A 23,881-nucleotide genomic window follows, 5' to 3' on the forward strand; every position below is an offset into this window, starting at 1 on the left:
TAAGTTAACCGTTACAGCTTGCTGTCCATACTTTTCGATTATTTGAGGTTGAATTGCTTTTGCGTGTCTAAGGCAAAAGTAATGATTGTTTAGTCTTTTAATAGACATATAAATGCTTTATATATATATATATATATATATATTTATATGGGACATGGGTGGGGTTGGGTTGGGTTGGTTAAATGAGTTTAGATTGGATTGAGTTAAATGAGTTTGATGACTTAAATCAATCTATTATTAAAAAACAGAATATTAGTATGACATGACATGTTAATTAGGAGAGAAGGGGGTTTGCGATGTTAGTATTTTTTGAGAAAATAGTGATATTTGAGTGATATTCTGATCCTAAAAGAAATAAAAGTGATATTAAGAGGCAATTATCAAAACATGGGTGACCTTTCAGAGAATTAACTCATTAAATTAGTTTATTATTTAAAAAAATAGAGTTTTGATGTGACATGTCATGCCAATTAGGAGAGAAGAAAGTTTTTATGGTGTTTTGTATTTTTTGAGGAAAATAGTAATAGTTGAGTGATATTATATTCCTAAAGAAAATAAAAATGATTTTGTGAGGTGATTCTCAAAGTTGAATGATTATTCAGAAAATTAAGAGCCTGTTTGGAAAGCCACCTGGTAATTGGAATTGGTGTAATTACTACCCTAGTAATTACACAGTATTGTAATTACAACGACTTGTTTGTTTGTCATAATGTAATTACAGTGTAATTACAAGCGTGATGTTTGATTACACAAGTGTAATTACGATTAGTTTAATTTAAAACTAAAATTTAATTATAAAAAAATTTAAAATAATATTTAATAAACATGTGCCTTTATAAATGATTTTAGATTAGTTATTTAATAATACATTGTTTCTTGAAAATATGTTAGTTAATAATCATATATTTGTAATTAATTGTAAAAAATAATTGATATATAATTTCAAATTAATAATATTTTAATTTTAATTGATTATAAAAATTAAAAGCATACCTTTTTTGTAAGAACATCATGGGATTGGATGTTTGACAAAAAAAGAATATTTATAAATATAATGCCATAACACTATTCAAACGTTTGACAATAATTCTATCAACTGTAAGTGAAAAATAAACAACATGCAATGTGAAATAACAAGTCAATAGTACTAAAGCAAATATTTTTAAAATCGAAAATATAACCTAAATTCAAAATCCGAAAGAATATTTTTAACATAATACTTTCTTATGTCAATTTCTAACGTTACATAAGTAAATTTCAACGTAACATAAGTAAATACTCCTATAATTCAAAGAAAGGAAAAATATAAGTCAATAACCTCATTCACAACTAAATTTACTTTAATAACGTCACTTTTTATATGCCAAGTTTGCTAATGACTCATTCTTTCTAATATTAAGAGATGTAGTTTCAAAAATTAGAATATTAAAATGGTTATGCTAAATGAATAAAATAAAAATTTAAAAAATATGAGCAATTACATGGAACTACAAGAAGTAAAGGTGAGAATGAGAAGGGAAATAAAATATAAATTCTATAAAAAGAAAAATATATTTTAAAAAATACAAATGATTAAAAAGTAAAAATAAAAAGAAATTAAATAAAGAAATAAAAAAAAATAATTAGAAAATAAAAGAAATTAAAATAAAATATAAATTTAATAGAAATAAAAAAAAATATATTAAAATTAAAAAATACTAAAAATGATTAAAAAGTAAAAATAATTATAAAAATAAATTAAATAATAGAAATAAAAAAAATAATTACAGAAAAAGCTTTCCAAAAGAAATTAAAAAAGTTGAAGGAAAATAGAAATAAAAAATAAATTGAACCCCAACCGGCAAAGCTTTAAAAAAAGAAATTAAAATAAAATTAACAAAACTTATTTAAAAATCTATTTAAATAATTAAAAAAAAGAAAAACCCAACCCATCTCCTCCGATAATTATACCACCGCCGCCATCGTCGCCGCCTTCTCGCTCGCTTTTTAAATTTTTAATCATTAAAAATTAATTTTAACAAAAACGTTTATTTAAATAGAAATGGAAGGCCGGGTTTTTTCAAATTTTTAATTATTTAAATAGATTTTAAAATAGAGTTTTTGTTAAAAATTAATTTTTAATGATTAAAAATTTCTCTCGTAGGAATACAGAGCAGTGGGATGGAGGCGAGGGCGGGCTATCGGAAGGATAGGGTTGGGTTTTTTAATTTTTTTAATTATTTAAATAGATTTTTAGAGTTTTTGTTAAAATTAATTGTTTTTGTTGACATGACTTATTTTAAAAAAAAAAATACGACATGACTTCATTGGCCTATTTTTTCATGTCACGGTAATTAAGAATGCTCAAATAGTACATTTTAATTACTTGCGTGGCTTTCAAACAGGCCTAATTTTCTGTATGCGTGATGTGATTATCAGATATGGAAAAAGTGAAAGAAATACATAGTCTGTGAAAGGTGTAATATCAGGAGGGAGAGAGAGAAAAGGTAAAGTACAAAGGAAAAGGCCTTCCAATTTCATGCCACGTAGCAGAAAAGGACAGAGATGGTTGATGAGACAAGTAAAAGGACAATTAAGTCAAAAATAATTTAAATTTTACGCAACAGCTACAATAAGATTCTTTTTCACCCAACCATGTTATTTCATTTTATCTGAAATGACGGAAATGCCCCTAAAAAGCCAAGCAGCCATGTTGACCTGATGTGTGCTTATTCCCTCTTAGTTGTTTGGTACGAACACAATTAATGCTGGGATTAATAATGCAGGTATTAAAAATGCTGAGATTGTAATATTGGGATTATTTTTTATTAAGTATTTGGTTCATTGTATTAAAAATTAGATATACAATGTATAATTTAAGCTTGTGTTTGATTTAAAACTGTACAAAATATTATTTATAATTATACCCTTGAATATTTGTGGGATTTTGTATTTCATGTACTTGGGAAAAGGGTTTGAGGGGTAGTTTAGTCATTTTAGGGGTCTTATTCAGGTATAGTTAAACCTGATATAAGTAATCCCTTAGTTTTCTCGGTATTAGATAAGCCCCCTTATGATGTATAAGTAATTCATGTATTAGGTATGATTAAATTGAATTGTGTAACTAAACATTGTAATGGATGAACTAAATTTTAATATAAAGACTATTCTGATTAGTACAGCCTACCAAACGACCCCTTATAGTATAGTAGAAAATATAGTATAGCAGAAAATATACTCGAATAAAAGACAGAAAAATCTTTATTTAATTGGATCCGAACGTCTTTTTATGATTATTATAAAAAATTATGGGGGAATCCAATTTTGCCCCTTTCATTTGATAGTTCTATTAATAGCTTGTTTGGCCAAGCTTATTTTTTCCCAAAAAGTATTTATTTTTTCAAATAAGTGCTTATTTGAAAAAAAGTGAAGTGATTGGCCAAGCTTTTGGGAGAAAATAAGTACTTTTAGGGAGTAGCGAGCTTGAGTTTTTAATTTAAAAAAATAGCTTTTTGTCCAAAAACACTTTTTGAAAAGTACTTTGAGAAAATACACATAGAAGCACTTTTAAAAGTTTGGCCAAACACTAATTGCTGCTCAAAAGTGTTTTTTAAATTAATTGGCCAAACACAAACTGCATTTCGCCAAAAGTACTTTTTGAAAATACTTTAAAAAAAAAATATCTTTTTAAAAAAAGTTCGATTTTAAAAACATTAACCAAACAAGTGCTTATAAATGTGTACTTCATTCTTACAACACGAGAAATATATTTATCTTTTTTTATTGGTACCATTGTGTTTATCCTCTTTAATCATATCGCTAAGAAAATCTTATAAGAACATCATCATAAGTTTCTGTGTCCAAACCAAACCCTGATCAATAACGACGTGTTACATATATTTAGTTACTCCACTTATTTTCAGAATGTGTAGTTGTCACTAAACTAATCAATTGAAATTTTTAAATGAGTGGTTCGTAAAATGGGACTTTGATTGTTTGTAGCTTATTTTCCTAGCAAAGTATCTCTATTTTAATTAAATGGAAAAATAATATAGTTTCGTGACAGGTAAATTAAATAAAAAAGAAAAATTCTTTTTGTATGATGATTTAGAAACAACTGAATGGAGGGTAATAATTGATAAAAAGAGTTACAGAGGAACCCTTTCTCTCCTTGTTTAGTAGAGCATTTATTTTCTACATTTTTCTTATTTATCTTAATATAGATAATTTATTCCAGATACAGTATAGTATTGATATGATATAACTAGAATTTGGACACGTGTACATGTCCAGTTGGGGGATAGGGACCACTAGTATTAGCTACGTACCATATCCACATGGATAAATTAGTGAGATAAATCATAGGTGCTGATAGAAGTAGTTGGTGGAGCTCGGTATTTAAATGCACAATTGCACACTGACACCATACCCTATGAACCACGTTTGGGTAACATTAGGATTTATTGAACATTATGTGCATGTGTTCGTGCCACACTTTTCTTTTCTTGGATCTCTCTCGTAAAAAAAAAAAAATAGCTTAATATATAGATAGCCCTTTAGACATTTGAACTCATTTAAAATTTAATTCATTTTAATCTCCCTGCATGTAATTAATTCAACCACATATTTTTTACCCCGATAATACATCATTATTTTTTACACATGATTTTTTTTTTTGGTTGCAAAACTTCACATTTGGTTCTTCTGCATCACAAGAGTAATGACCACTGAGAGTTGTGACCCAATAGAAAGTCAAAAAGACTACTCGCTCAAAGCCCAATTAATTCGTAATGTGGATTACAGTTGTACTCGTTTTTTATATGGAACTGTAGAAGAAAGTCTGTCACTACTAACTGATATCTACATTTGATCATCAATGATGATAGATGGATTCGTCATAGGATTAGCATTATGGCGAAACTTGTCGAATATAGTTAATTTGTGCGCTCTAAAATCCTAATATATTAGTTATTGCCGTACTACAATCAAGGAGTTTAATTTGCATATCATTTTCGGTTGAAACAAAAAGAAAAATTAATCTAAAATACTCGTTCATCATACCGCTTAAACTAACAACAGTTGGCGGATGTATAATATATGCATAATCCATATGTAATATACGTATAATCATGTATGCTCTTTACATAATATATATACACCGGCTAGAAAAAGTAAACAGTAAAATCGGCATCCGGCTATTTGTGTAGAGATTCCAAACAAACTCAAGTTATAAGCCTTGCTGGGACATAAGTTGATCTGTGAATGCTTTTGCAGTTTTGAACTTTGAAGTGTACAGGGACATGGGTCGTATTTGAAGCAGAGTTTTCATTTTATTAGCCATATATATTTGACAGTACAATTAAAGCAGCGTATTATTGTTGCATATGTTTGTGTAGTTTAAATTGTATATTTGTTATCATCGGACAACCGTTTTGGCTTTCTTGTCAACGTTTGTGCCTTGTTCTGAAAGACTCATCTCACAATGAAATTTTTACAGTGAATGCGTCATCCATGTGAAAGTATGTTGTAATCGTGATGTTGCTTAATGACAAACTTTGCACAGTGTCACTTTATGAAAGTCAGATTCTTTGTTAATCTCTAACTGAGGCGTAATCACTTGTTTATAGTTTACTTCCACCCTAATTGAATTGCTTAGTTCTCACTAAAAGCTACTTAACCAGCCTAATCTGCTTTAAAATTACTTCAGAGAAATCCGTCTAAATCCTAAATGGGCTCTTTAAGTAACTTCTCAGCGAATTGACCAAGTCCTTCTCTAGTTGCAATAAAATTGACCAAGTTCTTCTCTAGTTGCAATAAAAGATACCACACTAGCATAAAGCGGCGGCGCCAGAAATTTTAGGGGATTCAAATTATAAAAAATTAACATTCGAAGAATAGAAATGATTCAATATCTACTATAGATATATAAAAAAAAATACTGTTAATCATATATATTCAGTAAAAAAAATTCCACAATTAAAATGCCACGTTCACAATATTCTATACTGCATGAAACTTACATTTAGTTCACAATTATTTCGTTTGTTCGGAAAGAGGGGGTATATTCTGCATTTTCGTTCAATTATTTAGTTTGAAGTCATGCTTATACTCACCTTCACTACAAACATGAGTTAAAACATGACGTTAATCCCACAAGATATTCATGAACATCAAATAATTATAGATCTTTTGAATATTGAGATAGGATATCTTTCAAGATAATGCTTAGTTTGAGGTTTTGTAACTATAATTTGTGGCAGCGTTGTTTATAAATGTCATGGCTAAGCTGCAATCTAATTCAGATTACTCTGCCTGAGTTGGATATTGGTTACTTGAATAAGGTCCGTTTTCCTAAGTTGGATATTAGGTATTGGTGTTTACACCAAACTATATTAATTTATCAGGGTTAACAAAGGTTGGGTGATAACAATACAGGTGAGGACATTGTGCTACGTATTCATCGAATTTGTGTAAACACTGGATGACGAATAAGTTATACGCAAACCCACAAAGAAAAGCAAAAAGAAAAAAAGAACACTGTTTGTATAATAATCATATCGGATTTGATGGAATTGTATCTAGGACTTCTAAATGTATGGCACTAATAAAAGAACTAAAACACCTAAATTTGTCACATTAGTTACTCCCTATGACTGTTGCTATCGTACTTTAGGCCCCATAATAAGGGGTCATTTGCACGATTTCCCTTCAAAGGCACTGGTCTTTAATTTTTGTTCCTCAAATTGGTGGTCTTTAATTTTTGAGAAAACATTACTAATTGCCTCTAAAATATAAAATATTTATCCGTTCATGCTCCCTCCCAAACTATTTTCGCTTCTACCTCCACCGATTAAAAGTATTTACCCTGCATACCCCTTGGCCAAACCCCTTCCTCTTCGTGATACCATCGCAGTATATTTATATATCACGATGGTATCATCGAGGACTAAGAGAAGGACTGAAACAGTCCTCCATGATACCATCTCAGTATATTTATATACCATGATGGTATCATGATCTTGAGGAGTGTCTCATTGAAGGACTGAAGCAGTCCTTCATGATATCATCACGGTATATGTATATAAGACGATGGTATCATAGAGGAGTGTTTCATTGAAGGAATGAAGCAGTTCTTCATGATACCATCACGGTATACGAACATGATCATCCATAATACCGTCTCAGTATATTTATATACCATGATGGTATCACAAAGGACCAAGATAAGGACTGAAGCATCTTCCATGATACTATCTTAGTATATTTATATACCATTTTGGAATCATAACTGGAGGTAACTTGGGGGCATCTCGGGTAATTATTTTTAATTTTTTCTGCGGGTACATAAGTAATGAGGGTATAGACGGGTAATTTTTTTGTTTGAGGGGGCATCTGTGATCTTTCCCCTTAATTTTTACCCTTCGCCTAATATAGTCAGGTCCTGGGTTCAAACCCCGGCTCAATAAAAAAAAAAAAGAATTTTGCAAGGCAAAGTTTCGCAGCAAAATTAGGTCTATTAGGGAAAAAGCTAGGTCTTAAGGCAAAGTTTTACAAAATTTCAACTGAATAAAAAAAATTGCCTTAACGCAAACCTCTACTTAAAGGTAGAGTTTTGCCATGCTTGAAGGCAAAATTCTATCTGAAGGCAGAGTTTGCCTCAAAATCTGCCTGATCAGGCAAAGTTTCAAACTGTGCCTTAAGGCAGAGTTTGAGACGAATCAAAACTCTACCTTGCGATTTTTTTAATTTTTTTTAACTAAATGGGGGTTAGAACTCGGAACCATTTTTTTTTTTAGCAAAAGCCAAAAAATTAAAGACCACCAATTTAAGGGACAAAAATTAAAGACCACCAATTTAAGGGATAAAAATTAAAGACCACCCATTTGAGGGACAAAAATTAAAGACCAATGCCTTTGAAGAACATTCCCCAAAAAAAAAAAAAAAAAAAAAAAAAAGGTAATAATAGGGGGTAGGTAAGGCGGGGCCTAACACGGATTGAATCTTGCATCGGCGAGAAGTGGGTTAAAAACTATGGGACATTAATTAGTGTTCAAATCCTAGTAAAGAATAAATGAATCAATATCAATATGTTAATATCTTTTATCTGCTTAAGTTTTAGTGGATAAAATTAACCATTACATGTGATGGAAGAAACTAGCTAATAAATAGGGAAAAGGGTTAAAAATGTCCCTCTACTTTGGGAAAAGGGCTAAAAATATTCTCTGAACTAATTTTGGATCAAAAATACCCTTTCCGTCATTAAAGTTTTTCAAATATACTCCTATCTTAACGGAAATTCGCAACATAACCCGATTTTATTTTTAAACCCGCTTCATTTAAAACCGACCCAACTAAATAAAAAACGCATATGGGTTGCCCACTCCTGTGCCTAGTGGCTCCATATATAGGATCCAGGAACAAGTTGGTCACATACGGGTTTTTTATGTAGTTGGGTCGGTTTTAAATGAAGCGGTTTAAAATTGAAATTGGGTTATGTTGCGAATTTCCATTAAGACAGAGATATATTTGAAAATATTAATGAAAGGAGGAGTATTTTTGACCATTTTCCCTAATAAATATTCCAAAAATAGTCGAGTCACACTGAAGGTAATTCACAAGAATTTTTTAACATAACTTAGTCCAATTTTTTGTTTTTTTGTGAAAGGTCCACTGCCAACTAAACTTGCCTGAGGTTGCATCATTTTCCTTTAGAATGATAAGTCCATAGCATAAACTTGGGCCGAGTCATACTTCAATCGTATACTCATTAATCAAGACTTAATTCTGCGTGCCCTATAGCTAGCAGACACATATTTCTTTGAAGTTTGGTGAGGAAGTTTATTTTCAAATTAAAGACTAACTTACATAAACGGCAAACAAAGCATAAACTTGCGGGTCTTAATTGTGTGTTACTATTATATTCTTCAACACTTGAATAAGAAACTCGAGGCTTCTCCATTTTGTCAGTTTCAACTCAGAAATTAACCCCATGACACATGTGAGGACTAATACTTTATTCTCATTAATTATTTCTCTTGATTCCTTCTTAAAGCCATTAATTTGGTAAGTTAATTACTTATATATTACTACATACTCAGTTCTTGTGAAAACACCAGCTGTTTTCCCCTCACAGACACAGCATCCTTCACCCCAAACACACACACAAAAGAAAAAGAGAACTTTCTATGTAATGGGTTGTGAAAACTGATATTTTCTTGAATTTTTTGAAGGAAACGAAGCACGAAAAAATCTTCTAAAGTTTATTTAAAGACAATTCTGATAACTATAAGTTGTGCAGGTAATCATGAAAGAGAAGAAAGAGAAGTTGATGAATGAATTCTGGCTAAGGCCAGCTTTCAAAAAGAACTCAGTGGTGGCAGCAAAATGGAAATATGTGAGGAAGAAAACTACAGCAACCATAGCCACATCATTGCTGCTTTTCTTCTTTCTTCTCCTAGTTTCTGTCTTGTCCTTGACCGGATGGTTTGATCTTGTAAGTCAATATAGCATAGTCCATTCTCCTTTACATATCAATATGAATTACCTTTTTACAAAAAAATAACGACGGCACTTGAATTAACTTATTGATGTGTACCTTGAGTCCTTGATCATCGTTCAGCAAAAAAAAAAAAAAAAAAAAAAACAGAGTCCTTGATCATTTTACTGATCGTACCAACTCTTGTATATTTACCTTATATAATGTTATTTTAATGTAGACATGTAAATTACGTCAAATAGCTATTCTATATATCAGTCAAGTATGCTTGTACCACTCCACCCTAGATCAGTTTTATTTATGGAAATAAATGCATGACAATTCTTTTTATCTTTGTCTTTCGATGCTTCTTTAAGTACTGCAAAAGTAAAAGCTTATTTAAAATTTCCAATGAGTTTGTGTAATTTAATTTCTTTAAATTTATGCAGACAAAATACACTGGTGATTCATATAAAAAAGTAGCAATTACCCCAACAATCCAACCCCAGCAAATTCTTGAATTCCCTTTGGATTGTGCTGCATGGAATCAGTCCAATACATGCCCAAGAAACTACCCTACTTCCTACAAACCCTTTAACCCTAATAACTCAACATGTCCCGAGTATTTTAGATGGATTCATGAAGATTTAAAGCCATGGAAGGAGACAGGAATCACTAGGGATATGTTGGAGAAAGGCAAAGGGCATGCACATTTCAGATTAATTATATTGGATGGCAAAATTTATGTTGAGAAATATAACAACAAGAAATTTATTCAGACTAGACATTTGTACACAATGTATGGAATTGTACAACTCTCAAGGTGGTATCCTGGGAAATTACCTAATTTGGAGATCATGTTTTCTACGGATGACCGACCGGTCGTCCGATCGAAAGATTATCGAAAACCTAACTCCGGTCCACCACCGTTATTCCGCTACTGTTCAGATTGGCATAGTTTGGATATTGTCTTCCCAGATTGGTCATTTTGGGGCTGGTAACCTTCCTTTACCCTCAACTATTTTGCAATTGGTCATTTTTATTTGTCGTTTAAGGTTTTGACACACCTAAGTATAAGTTGTATTTGACTAAATTGCCATTACTTCCTACTTAAATGAGTAATTAATTACTGAATATGACTTCTTGTAGTAATGGCGGAATTCATGAAAAGGAACTAATGCATTTTGGAAAAAAAAATTCTGACAAAAGTGGCAGATTCAACAGAACCAAAGGGTGTACTTTTGAAATTCCCTAACTGCTTTGTTACCAACGTATAGTTATTTCATTAAACTTTACGAACTGCTGATAATTGTCACATCTTAAAATATTACTCTTTAATTTTCTTTAAGCTAATCCAGTGGGATTATGTTGTTCAAGATTTTACACAAGTAACCTCTTGAAAATGTGTAAAATGTTTTTTCTTCTTTTCTTCTTAAACAATTAATTATGTCTTCCCTTTGGTTTTAAAGTTGCATAATCTAATTAATCTCTTAAAGATATTACATCTTTCAGTGGAAATGTTGTCCCTTGGCTCTCTTAAAGATATTACATCTTTCAGAGGAAATTTTGTCCCTTGGCTTTTTTCTTTTGAAAACTCAATTATACAGATCTTGTCACGGAAAAAGACAATTTCACATAACCCAACACCCTGATTTCATAAAATCATGTTCTTGCTTGAGAAACCAGACATGGTAGAGTGTTTGACGTAAACGACTGAGTTTTGGTTAAAGTATTCCAAAGTTCCAATTATTTATGAGATATGACTTTTGATCATGTGTCATAATTTATTTTTGCCCTAACCTTGCTGGCAAAATTTATGAATACAAAATTCATACAGTACAAGAAAATGTCGACTTGTATACTTGCGTTGCGTGTGTTCCTATCAAGGAAAAATTGACTTCTGAGGCTGCTTAAAAATCGGACAAAGACTAATTAGAGCATGATTAATTTTTTGTAGGGCCGAGACAAATATAAAGCCATGGAGAAGTGTGATTAAGGACATAAAAGAAGGTAATAAAATATCAAAATGGAAGGATAGGGTGCCCCTTGCTTATTGGAAGGGAAATCCCCATGTTTCTCCAATCAGAAAAGATCTCATGAAGTGCAATATTACTGATAAACATAACTTTGATACTCTCTTGTACGTCCAGGTTTGTACCTACTGCCATTGTTTTCTCCAATTTTAGTAGCGGCGGTAATCATATAAATATGATCCATCTGGTTCATCCAAATTAGTTTGGACAAGTCATATACCCGTACATTTATTAACTTAACACACATTTTGATCCATTTAGATTCACATATCTAAAAGGGAATTTACACTATACAACCGCCCACTAAAATTATAGGCAGCAAATATACACAGTTTATGCATAACTATTTTTTTTTTTTTTTTGTATATTGGCTAGCGCCTAAAATTATTTTTGACTGGCGGTCAAATGTGTAAAAAGTTGTATGTAAAAGTTGAGCTGATTTTGGCTAAATACGTAGCTCAAACCGACAAAATATTTTATTGAAAAATCTTTTTTTTTTTTTTGCTTTGATATTTATACATAGCTATAATAAAGAAGAATTTTTTAATTATTTTTTTGTAATTAAATCAATTATGAGAAAACAAACAAATAAAGAGAAACTCGATAAGAGTTGGGCGACCCAGAATTTAGCCCATCTTAATTCAACCTATCTCTGCTCGACTAACTTTTGAGCAGGACTGAGCAATGACTCATTTATTGATTCAACCCATTTTGACCTATCCAAATTCAAGCCTAACCGTTCATTTGTCAATGATAACTTTTTATTTTCCCTTTTTCATTTTGTTTTTTACATGAATTTTTTTTAGATAAAGTCTCATCTTAAATCAGTTTAATTACTTTCTATTCATAATCTATAATATGGTTTTGCTTCTTAATTTTATGCCAAGCAACTGTATTTTCAGTAATTGACTGCTGATTACAAAGTGCTAACACAGTTTATTGCGTAATCATAAATCCTCAGGACTGGATTGATCAATCCAAAAAGGGGTACAAGGAATCAGATCTTGCAAATCAATGCACCCATAGGTATGGCCATCCTTCAAAACAAAAAAAAAAAAAAAAACAAAAAAAAACAAACAAAAAAAGGAACATGAAACCAAAGAGAAAAATAGCTGTTCTTTTGGGGTGTGTAGATTGGAGGTTGAAAATTTTGTTGGGTTAATTGCAGATATAAAATATATGTGGAAGGATGGGCATGGTCAGTGAGTGAAAAATACATTTTGGCCTGCGATTCACCAACATTATACATAAGACCTCGTTTCCATGATTTCTTCATGAGAGGGATGATTCCACAGCAGCATTATTGGCCCATTCGAGACAATGATAAATGTAGGTCCCTCAAGTTTGCTGTTCAATGGGGCAACAATCACACTGACAAGGTATTTTTACACTTCCAAATTAAACCTATACATACTAACAGTATAAAAAATTCTGTATTATATTATTAAGTTTAATTTAACTTATTGTAGTAGGTTATCTGTCTCTATTTCAGGCTAATGAACCACTTATTATTGCAGGACGTCCTATCATATGCTTTAATCTGAGCATTAGTATTGTTTTCTTATGTACTAATATTCCCTCCAGTCCTTTGTAGTTGTCATGTTTGCCCTCCCTTTATTCTTGTCATGTTTGCCCTCCCTTTATTCTTACTTTTTGACCAATTTTTCCTTATTTGTATTTTTAATCTTTCTCCTTATTAATTTCTCTTCAATAAATGTTCATTCTTATTTATGTATCTTCTCCATCAATTCACATATTTGCACTCTTCAAATTTAGATTTTCTATGTTATGTAATTAATATTTTTTTGCTTTCAAGAACAACTAATATTACTAAGGCCAAAATGTCAAAAAAAAAAAAAAATTAATTATCTAAAATGACAAATATTTTGAATTAATTTATTTTAGTAACTATGACAATATCAAAAACGGGACCAGGGAAGTATCTATTACGCTGTCAATCAATAAAACTTACTCATTTAATCATGACTCATTCTTTTAACTACTATGTTTTTTAACATCATGGCAGGCAGAGGCCATAGGGAAGGCAGGAAGCCATTTCATTCATGAAGATATGAAGATGGAATATATATTTGATTACATATTCCATTTGCTGAATGAATATGCAAAGTTGCTCAAGTTTGAACCAGAAGTTCCAGCAGAGGCAGTTGAAATATGTTCAGAATCATTGGCATGCACTTCAGAAGGTATTTGGAGAAAGTTCATGGAAGAAGGCTTAGAGAAATCTCCAAGCTATACAAATCCATGCAGACTACCTCCACCTTATGATCCTCAAGAACTCAAATCATTTGTTGAACAAAAGACAAAAGCCACACAGCAAGTGGAGGCATGGGAGAATGAGTATTATTGGAGCAACCCAAACAACAAGCAATAGGGACCTTTTATATATGCAACTTAGATAATGTATATTGCACTTGTATTTTAGAAATTAACCTTATGTATTATTATGTACACCTTCTTCAACCTCTCATCTTAATAAAGTAATTAACTTCCAATTAGAGTTTTGTAACTTTTGATACAACTCAAACGCAAGTTCAATGTGTGTGTGTGTGCTTCTTTATTAGACTACCTTTACATCACTGTTTTTCTACTTTCTTTTCTTTTCCTATTACTACAACTTTAGAAAATGGAAAACAAAATTGTTGGTTATGACTTGGAAATAGAAAGACCAGAACTTGAGATTGACAAAGATGGGAAACTATTGAACTAATTTAAGAAGAAATATTACTGAGATACAAAAGGGATTCTTTCTTCCTTTCAATTTTAGGAGGTGAGTGAAAAGATACTAAGGTGTTTAGTCACCTAAAGTCACTTTCTTTTAAAGTTTAATTCATATAATTTTTATCATTCTTGTTATCATCCTAAAATGTTGAAATACACGTTTACCAAGTTTAAGGGGATTAATAAAGGTCAAATTAAATAGTAGTGTTAGTGTTACTAGGATTTGAGTATGTATTGCAGTTCGAATTTTGACCTCTAATATATTTCAAATAGATTATAAATATATATAGAGAAATGGAATCCAACCTTTATATCAGAAAATAAAGTGTGGCTATTTATTCTTAACCTTGCATCAAGAGGTAATGAAAGACATTCCAAAAGAATTCCCCATTTTTATGAAATTCGAACAACCAGAATTAAGAGAATCCTTACTTTGTGTTACTACTTTAGAGCCATTTATTTTCCACTAAATGTTGCTCTTCTTATGGAGCACAAACAATACCCTCAGTTCTAAAAGAAATCAAGATTCAGCACCTGGCTTGAAATGCCAAAAATTCGCAAGAGGCTACGAGTTTAAAAAATCTCAACCAACCATTAAATTCTTCTTGTCGATCCAGATTTATCAGGAAAAGTAACAAACAAATTAAGAAGGGGCATGAAGTCGCAGCTTTCACCATTATTATTAAGCTATTTTTTTGTTTGGTAAATATGAGATTAAGGCATGAAATATCAGGTGGCGCAACAAATTTCATTCAGGTTTGGAACTGATACTTTTCTCTTTTGTTTTGTTTGTCTTTACAAATTAGAAAGGGAAAAAAAAAACTAAGTAGTGAAAGAAAAAAAAATCAGCTGGTAAAAAATAAAAAAGAAGAATCTGCATTAAAAAAAACTAAGAAACAAAGCAATGAGACATAGAAATAAGAATGAGTTTCCAAAAATTCTTTTGTTTCAACCAAAGCACCCACCAGCACATTTGTTCAAATATGAGATTAAGGCATGAAACATCATATGGTATTTCTAGCCTGAAATAAAGAATACATAGCTTATAAAATTCTGTAATTTCCATCCAGATTTCAGCTTTGCATAAAAAACCATTTGGAATGATTGGAAGGCAGCGTAAGACTCCTTGGATCAAAAGCACTATTGCATTCTTTCTCATTCTTCTATCCATTTTAGCACTAACAATTCAATGGATGGACATAGTAAGTACCTGCTCTAACAATCTCTTCTTTTTAAAAAAAATTCTAACGTATCATAACTCGACCTGAATTTTGATATTCTGGTGATTTGTGTTTTTCTTAATAATTCACACATAGTTCAACCACTTTAATGTGACAAAGACAGAGTAATTCAGTGATCCAGAAATTAATCCTTTTCTCATGTATAGCGACCTTTTTTTTTTTTTTTTTTTTTTTTTTTTTTTTCCAGTCTGTCGATACAGGATCCTTGCAGAATAGTAATAAAGTTGATCTTTTCCCTGAAGTTTCTTGCTCGATAAAGTGTCCACGAACATTACCAAACAAGCCTAAATTCATTTCTTCATCTGAGTCCTGCCCCAAATACTTTCAATGGATTCACGAAGATTTAAGGCCATGGCAGGATACGGGGATAACACGAGAAATGGTAGAAAGAGCTCGAGAAGTAGCCCATTTTAGAATAGTCATAGTAAATGGAAGAGTGTATTTTGAGAAGTATAAACCAACTTTCCAAAAAAGGGACATAGTTACATTATGGGGGATATTGCAACTTCTTAAATTTTACCCTGGCATGCTACCAGATTTAGATTTTGTTTTCGAATGTGGTGATCAACCCGTAACACAAAAAAGTGATTATGGAAAATCAAAGGATTCAATTCCACCACCATTGTTTCACTACTGTGGAAATGACTCGAGTTTCGACATTGTTTTCCCTGATTGGTCCTTTTGGGGTTGGTAAACATTCTTATCTTTTCAATTTCTAAGCTAATACTAAGTTGAATTAATATCTGTTGATTTGTATTTAAAATGGTTTGTTTTGGTACTAGTGCAGGCCAGAACTCAACATAACTCCATGGGAGAACTTGAGAAAAGATTTGCAGCAAAGCAATGAGATGATTAAGTGGACAGAAAGGGAGCCTTATGCTTATTGGAAAGGGAACACATTATTGGGCGAAGCACGACGTGACCTTGTGAAGTGCAATGTCTCTAAGAAGCAGGACTGGAATGCTCGAATTTATGGCTTGGTAAGTGTCAACCTCTGCCTCAGTTTTTCAACAGTTAAGGAGCTTTGAAATGCCTTAATAGATGCAAACTCAATGTTCACAATAAAAGGGTTGCCACTTGCCCGGTGCACAAAACTCTCAATAAGTGTGAGGTCCGCGGAAGAGCCAGACTACTTTGGGTTTACTGTACGAAGTCTTACCTTACATTTCAACAAGAAGTTGTTTTCACAGCTTGAAACCGTGACTTTAGGTCTTACCATTTTCACAGCTTGAAACCGTGACTTTAGGTCTTACCTTGCAAACTTTAAGATCACAATGCTGAAATTTCAAACATTATTTCATAATAAGCTATTTTTACTAAGCTGATATTGACCCTTTTCAGCAATGGGCTCTTGAACGTAGACAAGGCTATAAAACTTCAGATTTATCCAGTCAATGCACTCACAGGTATGCAGGCAAACTCAGAATGCCTTTAAACTAGACCCCTTTTTTTTTTCCTGAATATTTCGTATCTTCAAGCCTCTGAATTGTCCTTTACTCATTTCTGTTGAACCAATTTCCTCCCGGAATTGACATGATGGGACAGATACAAGATTTATGTTGAAGGGCTTGCATGGTCAGTGAGTCAAAAGTACATTTTAGCCTGTGATTCTGTGGCTCTACTCATAAATCCCCACTACTATGATTTCTTCACAAGGAGTTTGCTGCCAACAATCCATTACTGGCCAATAAATGAGAATGACAAATGCAAATCCATCAAGTTTGCAGTGGACTGGGGCAATAAGAATGCAAAAAAGGTGACATTCTATATGTACAACAATGCTAATCCTCTGTTACATTAATTAGTTTATAATCTAATGTTCAAGCATGCTGAGTTTCAATAGGCACAAGAAATTGGAAAAGCAGGGAGTAAATTTGCACATGAGGAGCTACAAATGAAGTATATTTACGACTACATGTTTCATCTCTTGTCTGAATATGCCAAGCTTTTGAAGTATCAACCCACTGTGCCTAGAGAAGCTGTTGAAGTATGCTCCGATACATTGATTTGCTCATCAAAAGGAATAAGAAAGAAGTTTAGGGTACATTCTATGGTTAATAATGTTTCATCTTCAAAGCCATGCACCATGCCCCCTCCCCTGAGCCCAGCAGACCTCCAAGATTTTGTCGAGAGAAAAGAGAATCTAAGAAAGCAAGTTGAACTGTGGGAAGAAACTCAAAGTATTTGAAACTTCCCACATGAGGGACATAGTATTTGCTTAAGCTATTTTTCTATCAATGTTGAACATTTTGCCTAAATTCAGAAGTGAGGAAAGAAGACACTTTTGAAGCACTTCAAATCAGTTTCATCAAGATATATATGACAGAAAATTATTGTTCTTTATTTCTCCGATGTCAATCTATATAGAGAAATGCTCATTTGTTCCATAGATATTGTGCAATCAACTTTCATGGACTTGAAGGATTAAACTGAAAATTCGACACATTTCCATAATGGAGTGTCTGGAAATATACTAATCCTTCTATGAGGTATACCCTAGTTCGATAAGAAATAGAAAATTCTGGAGAAACAGATGTGGGTGGCATAGGAAAAGAAACATCCCTTAGTGCATCAGCACTCATAATTATAAAATTTGCCCTCCCAATCCAAGATTTAACTGAAGTTGAGAAAACTTCCAGTATGAAGCTTTCTTGGTTATATCCTCAAATTAACAATCTAGCTTAAATTTTGAGATAACAATCATATCTTTTGATTCTTGATCTGTATATCAATGTTCTACCTTCTTTTGCAATACAGAGCGATAAAAAGTAGAGTGGAATTTTCAAAATAAAATAAGACTCTCCAAAATCTTGACATAATCAAAGAAGAAACTTTCTGTGATTAGGATCAACCTTAAATAAGCTGAACTTCGTTTAGTGAAATGAATCTAGATTACTGAAATCCTGGATTTTACACCATTTTCTTGAAAATGTAAAATAACTTTTGATCTTTAATCCCAGCTACTTCAGAACTTCCAAAACAATATCTATGTGAATACTGGATTTCATTTACAGAATACCAAATATTTGACAGTTCACAGAATCTACAAAAAAGAAATGAACCGGGAAAAGGAAAGACAACAATATGAACAAGAATTGAACTGAATATATAATTGAAGTTAGGATTCCATCACATTGTCACACATGATCATATCTATAGTGTACAAACAAAATTTTAAAAGACATATAAACTGAACGTCTTAGACAAGAAAGCGTAAATGAACAAAAATTCCTCAAAACCCCATTAGAAAAGGGCCTAGAACATGTGCTTTTACTAGTGACTGAATAAAAGGCCCCAACAGTGTCCACACAATTCAGAGAGCTCTGCCTATGAAGGTATCCAAGCTCATTTCACTTGGATCAGTTGCCTGCAACTCAACCTGAACGCCATCGAATTCTCTCCTGAATCTGTCTTTGGAGCTTGCGTACAGCATCTTACTTCTTACTCTTGCTGTTTCTGGTGACCTACATCCCCAATAATTTTGTCAAATCACATCAATATGGCTCAAAATTGATATAACTTTCATACTTTGATACCTAATGGCAATAACCTTCTAGGAATAAAAGCTAGTACTATCAGAAATGGATTAGATCACCAAAACTAGAGACAGCAAAAAGATTCGTGAAATGCAGCAATCTATGTGAAATTACAAGCATACTTTGAACATAAGATGTTGGTGATTCATCATGACATGAATTAGTAAGAAAAAATTGTAGGACGCGTGCACGTACCAAGCAACGAAGAAGATCTTGCTTTTCTGGACATTTTCATTAGTAGTGAAATCATAGTCAAAAACTGCATAGCGACATTCATTGGCAGGCAAGCTGTTAGCGAAATCTTCATGAGTCTCTTGATTACCACCAACCTTCTCAACAACAACTTGCTGACCATCAATCTTGAACACTATGTATCTGTGGTTCCTTTTTGCTTTCAACTCCATGAATTTCAGCTTGCACTCATCACTCACTGCTATCCCTGATGCCGAATTCGCCTATCCACATATAAAGGAACTCACAATTGCATGCCAACAAAAAACAACGGACAAATTAAAGCTTCATTAATCTAACCATGTACATAATTTAATTTCGAGCGATTTGGTTTGAGAATTTCAAGACAAATATTAGGCATAAGCTTCTCTTAAAGGTTGCAGTTTATATGTTGCAAAGAATTTAATGTAACGGGACCTGTAGCATTTAACCTTCTCCACTTTTTTTATTACAATTACCTACCTTTTGATTATGTGAGGTCGTGAGAGTTAATTATACTAAGAGGAGTATGAACGCATAATTTATATTCCCTGTCAAGCATCTTTAACAGTTACTATTGGATTGTTGAAAAGTCCCAATAACAGCATGACTCACTACATTCAATATTTGATCATAGTATTCAGAGGCGGATCTAGGATTTGAAGGTGCCGGGTGCCATAATTTTCTTCCTTGTACATTTTGTTAGGAATGTGTTGGGTCGGGTCCATCTCTTTTTAGTTTATTCGGGTCAACTTAATAGGCCTTTTTTTTATTTGCAAATATGAAAATTACATCTCAAAATCAAGAAACGAACATAATTAACATCTTAAACAAGGAATCACACCCAATAACAACAAGGTAAAATTAACATTTCCACCAAGGGGCTTGCATCTTTTATGTATATTAAAAAATGAGCTTGCACAAGTAAAATAACAACTTCAATAAGGGAATTACACCAATCAAAATAAGAAAAATAATAGAAAAAATCATAATTACACCCTATAAGTAAATGTAGAATTAGATAAACTATAAGTTCTCAAAAATAAATCATAAATGTTATATTTTTTCTAAGCAATGCTTACGAAATTTCCATCACAATTTAAGTAGTAAGGTGATTTAAATTGAATTTAACAATTATAGAATAGCATAATTTTTTATAATACACTCCCTCTGTCCATTTTTATTTATCCACTATACTAAAAATATATGTCCACTTTTACTTGTAAGTTGTATAGTTTAAAAAACCAAGACATAATTTACCATTTTATACCTATTTTACCCTTATTATTAAGTACTCCAATTCATTTCTCATTTTATTTATTGCTTATTAAGAGTGTCCCAAGTCAAATATAGGCAAGTAAACATGGACGGAGGGAGTAATAAACAAAAGAAATTATAAAAAATAACAATAAATTGAATTTTGATCTCAATCCAAAATTCTCATTGAAACCCAAGTTTTTCGATTTAAATACTCACAGATTTGAGATTAAGAAAAATACTTAATTTAAGGGATTTTAAAGTTTCTATTTGTGTGTTCTCGCTAGAGATCATAGATAAAATAATAGAATAGAGAAAAGACAATATAAATAATAAAAAGATAAATAGAAAATTGGGAGAGCCGAAAAGGGAATTAAGTGACAAAGGAACTAAAAAGCACAAAGAAAAATGGGAGTCGGAAATGTTCAAGATAGATTCAAACTTATGTCTACCAGCCATGGTACCTTTATCTAATTTGCGACTGGGAGTGGCAGGATCAAATATTTAACCTAGTTTAAGCAAATTGCAACATAGGCATATTAAAAAATTATCAATCTACGGGGTGCCATGCCACCCCACCCTAAAGGGTGTATCCTCCCCTGATAGTATTGGATATATATCTAAATAAAAATGAGACTACTAATCATGTCATTTATGTTAGAGCATTCGACGTAAATTTTGAAGATATTTCCCTATTTATGTTCAAAAAATGCGATACAAACTGTCCATGCATACAACAATAACATACCTAGTGAAATCTCATAAGGTGGGGTCTGAGAAACTGTCCATGCATGACATATTAAAAGAAAGAACATAAAATTTAAAAGAAACAGAACAAGAGATATATAGTTCTGCAATAAATTAACATACCATTTTGGATAACTGGCGAACAATGAAGCTTCAGAAACAGATGAAAAAAGGAAGCAAACTTTGGAAAAAAATGCAAGAGAAACAGAGAGATGTGTGTGGAGATAGATAGATCTTTGAATTGGGTGAATGCACTGTGGTTGCAAATGTGTGTGTGTGTTGTAGAAATGTTCAAAGGGCTGAGAGTTCTTCTAGGGCCTCTTTTTGGACAATTACACAAGTGTTCGTTGCCTCCTACATATATATCTCCTTCATTCATCCTATAATGTTGGATTGTAACAAAAGATATACAAGTGGCTCAAGACTAGTGGCGGAGCCAGAAATTTGGTAAGTGGATTAAAAAATAATGTTAAAATGTCACATTTTAGATTTAATTTATCTTTGCTAATTCAAGTGTTATATTGCCCACATAGAGACAGGAATCACACAAAACAAGCTGCCATTGTAGATCTTTTCCATTAAAAACTTGATAAGTTTTAATTTTCAATTAGGTTTAAAATATGTAAACGCTTGAAAGAATTTAATTTTTATAGGTACGGTACGACGTGTAGTTATGAGTTTATTAATGATGTATTAAATTTGTTTTATTAATGGAATATGAATATTTTTTTTGGATTCTAAATTTAAATATTTTGTCTTCCTTTGTAACATAAAAGGTTTGGAACAAATGACTTTTTGTGCAGTTTTGTTTAACAACCAAATGAGATCTAAATGTCAAATGTTATAATAAGTATAGAACAATCATTCTTTATAATAGCCAAAAAATATCCGGACAAACAATACAATTATAGAGAGGTCTGACTGTATCAAGATGCACTCTAAACTTTAGTCACTTATCACGTGCCGTGTGTCCTTCCTCTTGAATTTTTTTATAGTTTCATTTTTAGACTTAACTTGATAAAACTAAAATAAAACATGTTTCTAAGAATATCTCTTTGTAGCAACTGTAAAGAAACATTTATTTATTAATTTTGTTGCTAGTAGTAGATCATGGAAGAAATTAGGAATAACAAGACAAAGCGAGGCTAGGGCAATTAGTGATGTAATTGTTGAGAAAATTATATAATCAAGTCACTAGAGAAGGAGGTGGGGAATCGGCTGAGTAATATATAGAGTTGATGTTTTGCGATCATTTTACTTATAGTATCTAGACTAAAATGTCTTCGAAAAATAGGCTTGCCACAATTAATACATGACAGTCTAATTATGCAATAAACTCAAAATTCTGGGGTAAAAAGTGCAATTATGTCACATCCTTTCAACGACTTTTAACTGAATATACCTTAGTACTTAAGCAATATTCGACGTTCAATTGTCATTTAGTCAAATGGACCACCCATGGGGTTAGGTAGGATGAAAACTAACAATGCTAATACAATATAGTAACAAGTCAAACAGCTTCTTAACTAGTACAGCATGATCTCTAATTATTTGAAAAGTACTTTTTACGGTTAAAAAAAAATGTAACTTAAGTACTTTGTATTCCGCTGCTAGCCTGTCATTAAGTGTTAAACATGTAAATTTTATCTTAAATTTTTTAAGAAGTTCTGAATTACCATTAAGAATTAATTATATGCAATGCACTTCAAACTCGAGCATTCTTTTATGATGCTAAAAAGAAGTGGAGGTGGCCCTGCCATACGAGTAACTAGTGTATTTGACGGTAGCAGAACACATTGGTTGTCTAGATAATTTTTTTATAATAGAATTTTGATATAGAAGAGAAAAAATTTCATGTATATATACACAAAATTAATTCGAGAAAGAATAAAAATGAGAGAGCGCGCATGATGACTTACTTAACACCTCCTAAACTCACACGTTTAGGATATATAAAAGAATTCGACACATGTTTCAGTACTAAGAAAGTTCAACAAAAGTTTTTTATTTTTTTTTAGTGTATATAGCTTTATATATTTTTGTCTTTTGAAACCGAGAACTGCACACAATTTTAGACTTTAAAATAAGATAAATAAATTAAATAGGAATAAGACAAAAAATTAGGAAAAGATAAATGTCTTTCCTAAGACCAGGACACACACATACACATTCCATTAATTTATATTGAGTCGCTCTTTTTTCTAAATTTAAAAAAAAAAAAAATCATTTGCAAACCAATTCTGATAGATCTTGCGAAAACACTCAATCTAAGAGCACTTCATGATTGAAGCACCATAAGGCAACCTATATGCTCCCAATTTATTAGAATGCACTATGTCCATATAATAGATAAATGAAATTCAATAAAATGAGCAGGCAAAGTAAGAAAATTGTAACTTCTTCAAGCACAGTAAAATTTCCTCATTTGTATCAGAAGACGACACACATAATTGCAAATGTGTAATGCCTATAAGATATCATGAGCAAAAATACTGCAACAAATTGTTGGAGCCACACAATTGCAAATGCCAAAAGAAGAAGAAGGATTTATATATGCCATAAAAGTGTTTATGGCTTCCACTACCATCAGCTTCTTTCCCTTCCATAGAAGGCAAAACCTTATACTCCATAAAGCTAGAACACCATCCTTGTTGTATGTTACTC

The 23,881-nt window shown here is 31.9% G+C and overlaps 3 protein-coding genes across 5 annotated transcripts; 2 read left to right on the forward strand and 1 right to left on the reverse strand.

The window, feature by feature from the left end:
- The first annotated feature begins 8,825 nt into the window (after positions 1-8,825).
- LOC132063927 (uncharacterized) lies at positions 8,826-14,026 on the forward strand. 3 transcript variants are annotated; one of them, XM_059456701.1, is made up of 7 exons: positions 8,826-8,977; positions 9,278-9,472; positions 9,904-10,451; positions 11,412-11,604; positions 12,449-12,513; positions 12,656-12,866; positions 13,514-14,026. In XM_059456701.1, exons 1-7 carry the CDS (start codon positions 8,969-8,971, stop codon positions 13,877-13,879), a joined length of 1,587 nt encoding a protein of 528 aa, XP_059312684.1. In that variant the 5' UTR covers positions 8,826-8,968; the 3' UTR covers positions 13,880-14,026. The 3 variants fall into 3 exon arrangements, with proteins under 3 accessions (XP_059312684.1, XP_059312685.1, XP_059312686.1); XM_059456702.1 differs by having other exon boundaries at positions 8,902-9,042; XM_059456703.1 differs by lacking the exon at positions 8,826-8,977 and adding an exon at positions 9,057-9,166.
- Positions 14,027-15,211: 1,185 nt separating this feature from the next.
- On the forward strand, positions 15,212-17,810 carry LOC132063928 (uncharacterized). Its single transcript, XM_059456704.1, has 6 exons — positions 15,212-15,428; positions 15,655-16,157; positions 16,255-16,447; positions 16,809-16,873; positions 17,013-17,223; positions 17,311-17,810. Exons 1-6 carry the CDS (start codon positions 15,327-15,329, stop codon positions 17,653-17,655), a joined length of 1,419 nt encoding a protein of 472 aa, XP_059312687.1. The 5' UTR covers positions 15,212-15,326; the 3' UTR covers positions 17,656-17,810.
- Positions 17,811-18,554: 744 nt separating this feature from the next.
- LOC132063929 (actin-depolymerizing factor 12-like) lies at positions 18,555-21,527 on the reverse strand. Its single transcript, XM_059456705.1, has 3 exons — positions 21,341-21,527; positions 19,199-19,458; positions 18,555-18,931 (listed from the first exon to the last, which is right to left on the reverse strand). The coding sequence occupies exons 1-3, from the start codon at positions 21,341-21,343 to the stop codon at positions 18,781-18,783; spliced, it is 414 nt and encodes a 137-aa protein (XP_059312688.1). The 5' UTR covers positions 21,344-21,527; the 3' UTR covers positions 18,555-18,780.
- Between the last annotated feature and the right edge of the window lie 2,354 nt (positions 21,528-23,881).

This window comes from Lycium ferocissimum, chromosome 7 (genome assembly GCF_029784015.1).
Source record: "Lycium ferocissimum isolate CSIRO_LF1 chromosome 7, AGI_CSIRO_Lferr_CH_V1, whole genome shotgun sequence".
NCBI classification, from domain to species: domain Eukaryota; kingdom Viridiplantae; phylum Streptophyta; class Magnoliopsida; order Solanales; family Solanaceae; genus Lycium; species Lycium ferocissimum.

What these genes read in the sequence shown, in the direction of transcription:
- LOC132063929 (XM_059456705.1), bottom strand. An exon ending in AAGATCTTCTTCGTTGCTTG is followed by an intron (nt 18,932 to 19,198) that starts GTACGTGCACGC and finishes TTGGGGATGTAG; the next exon opens with GTCACCAGAAACAGCAAGAG.
- LOC132063927 (XM_059456701.1), top strand. An exon ending in GATTGGTCATTTTGGGGCTG is followed by an intron (nt 10,452 to 11,411) that starts GTAACCTTCCTT and finishes AATTTTTTGTAG; the next exon opens with GGCCGAGACAAATATAAAGC. An exon ending in GCAAATCAATGCACCCATAG is followed by an intron (nt 12,514 to 12,655) that starts GTATGGCCATCC and finishes GGTTAATTGCAG; the next exon opens with ATATAAAATATATGTGGAAG.
- LOC132063928 (XM_059456704.1), top strand. Translation starts at nt 15,327, where the DNA reads ATGATTGGAAGGCAGCGTAAGACTCCTTGGATCAAAAGCACTATTGCA. An exon ending in GATTGGTCCTTTTGGGGTTG is followed by an intron (nt 16,158 to 16,254) that starts GTAAACATTCTT and finishes GTACTAGTGCAG; the next exon opens with GCCAGAACTCAACATAACTC. An exon ending in GCAATAAGAATGCAAAAAAG is followed by an intron (nt 17,224 to 17,310) that starts GTGACATTCTAT and finishes GAGTTTCAATAG; the next exon opens with GCACAAGAAATTGGAAAAGC.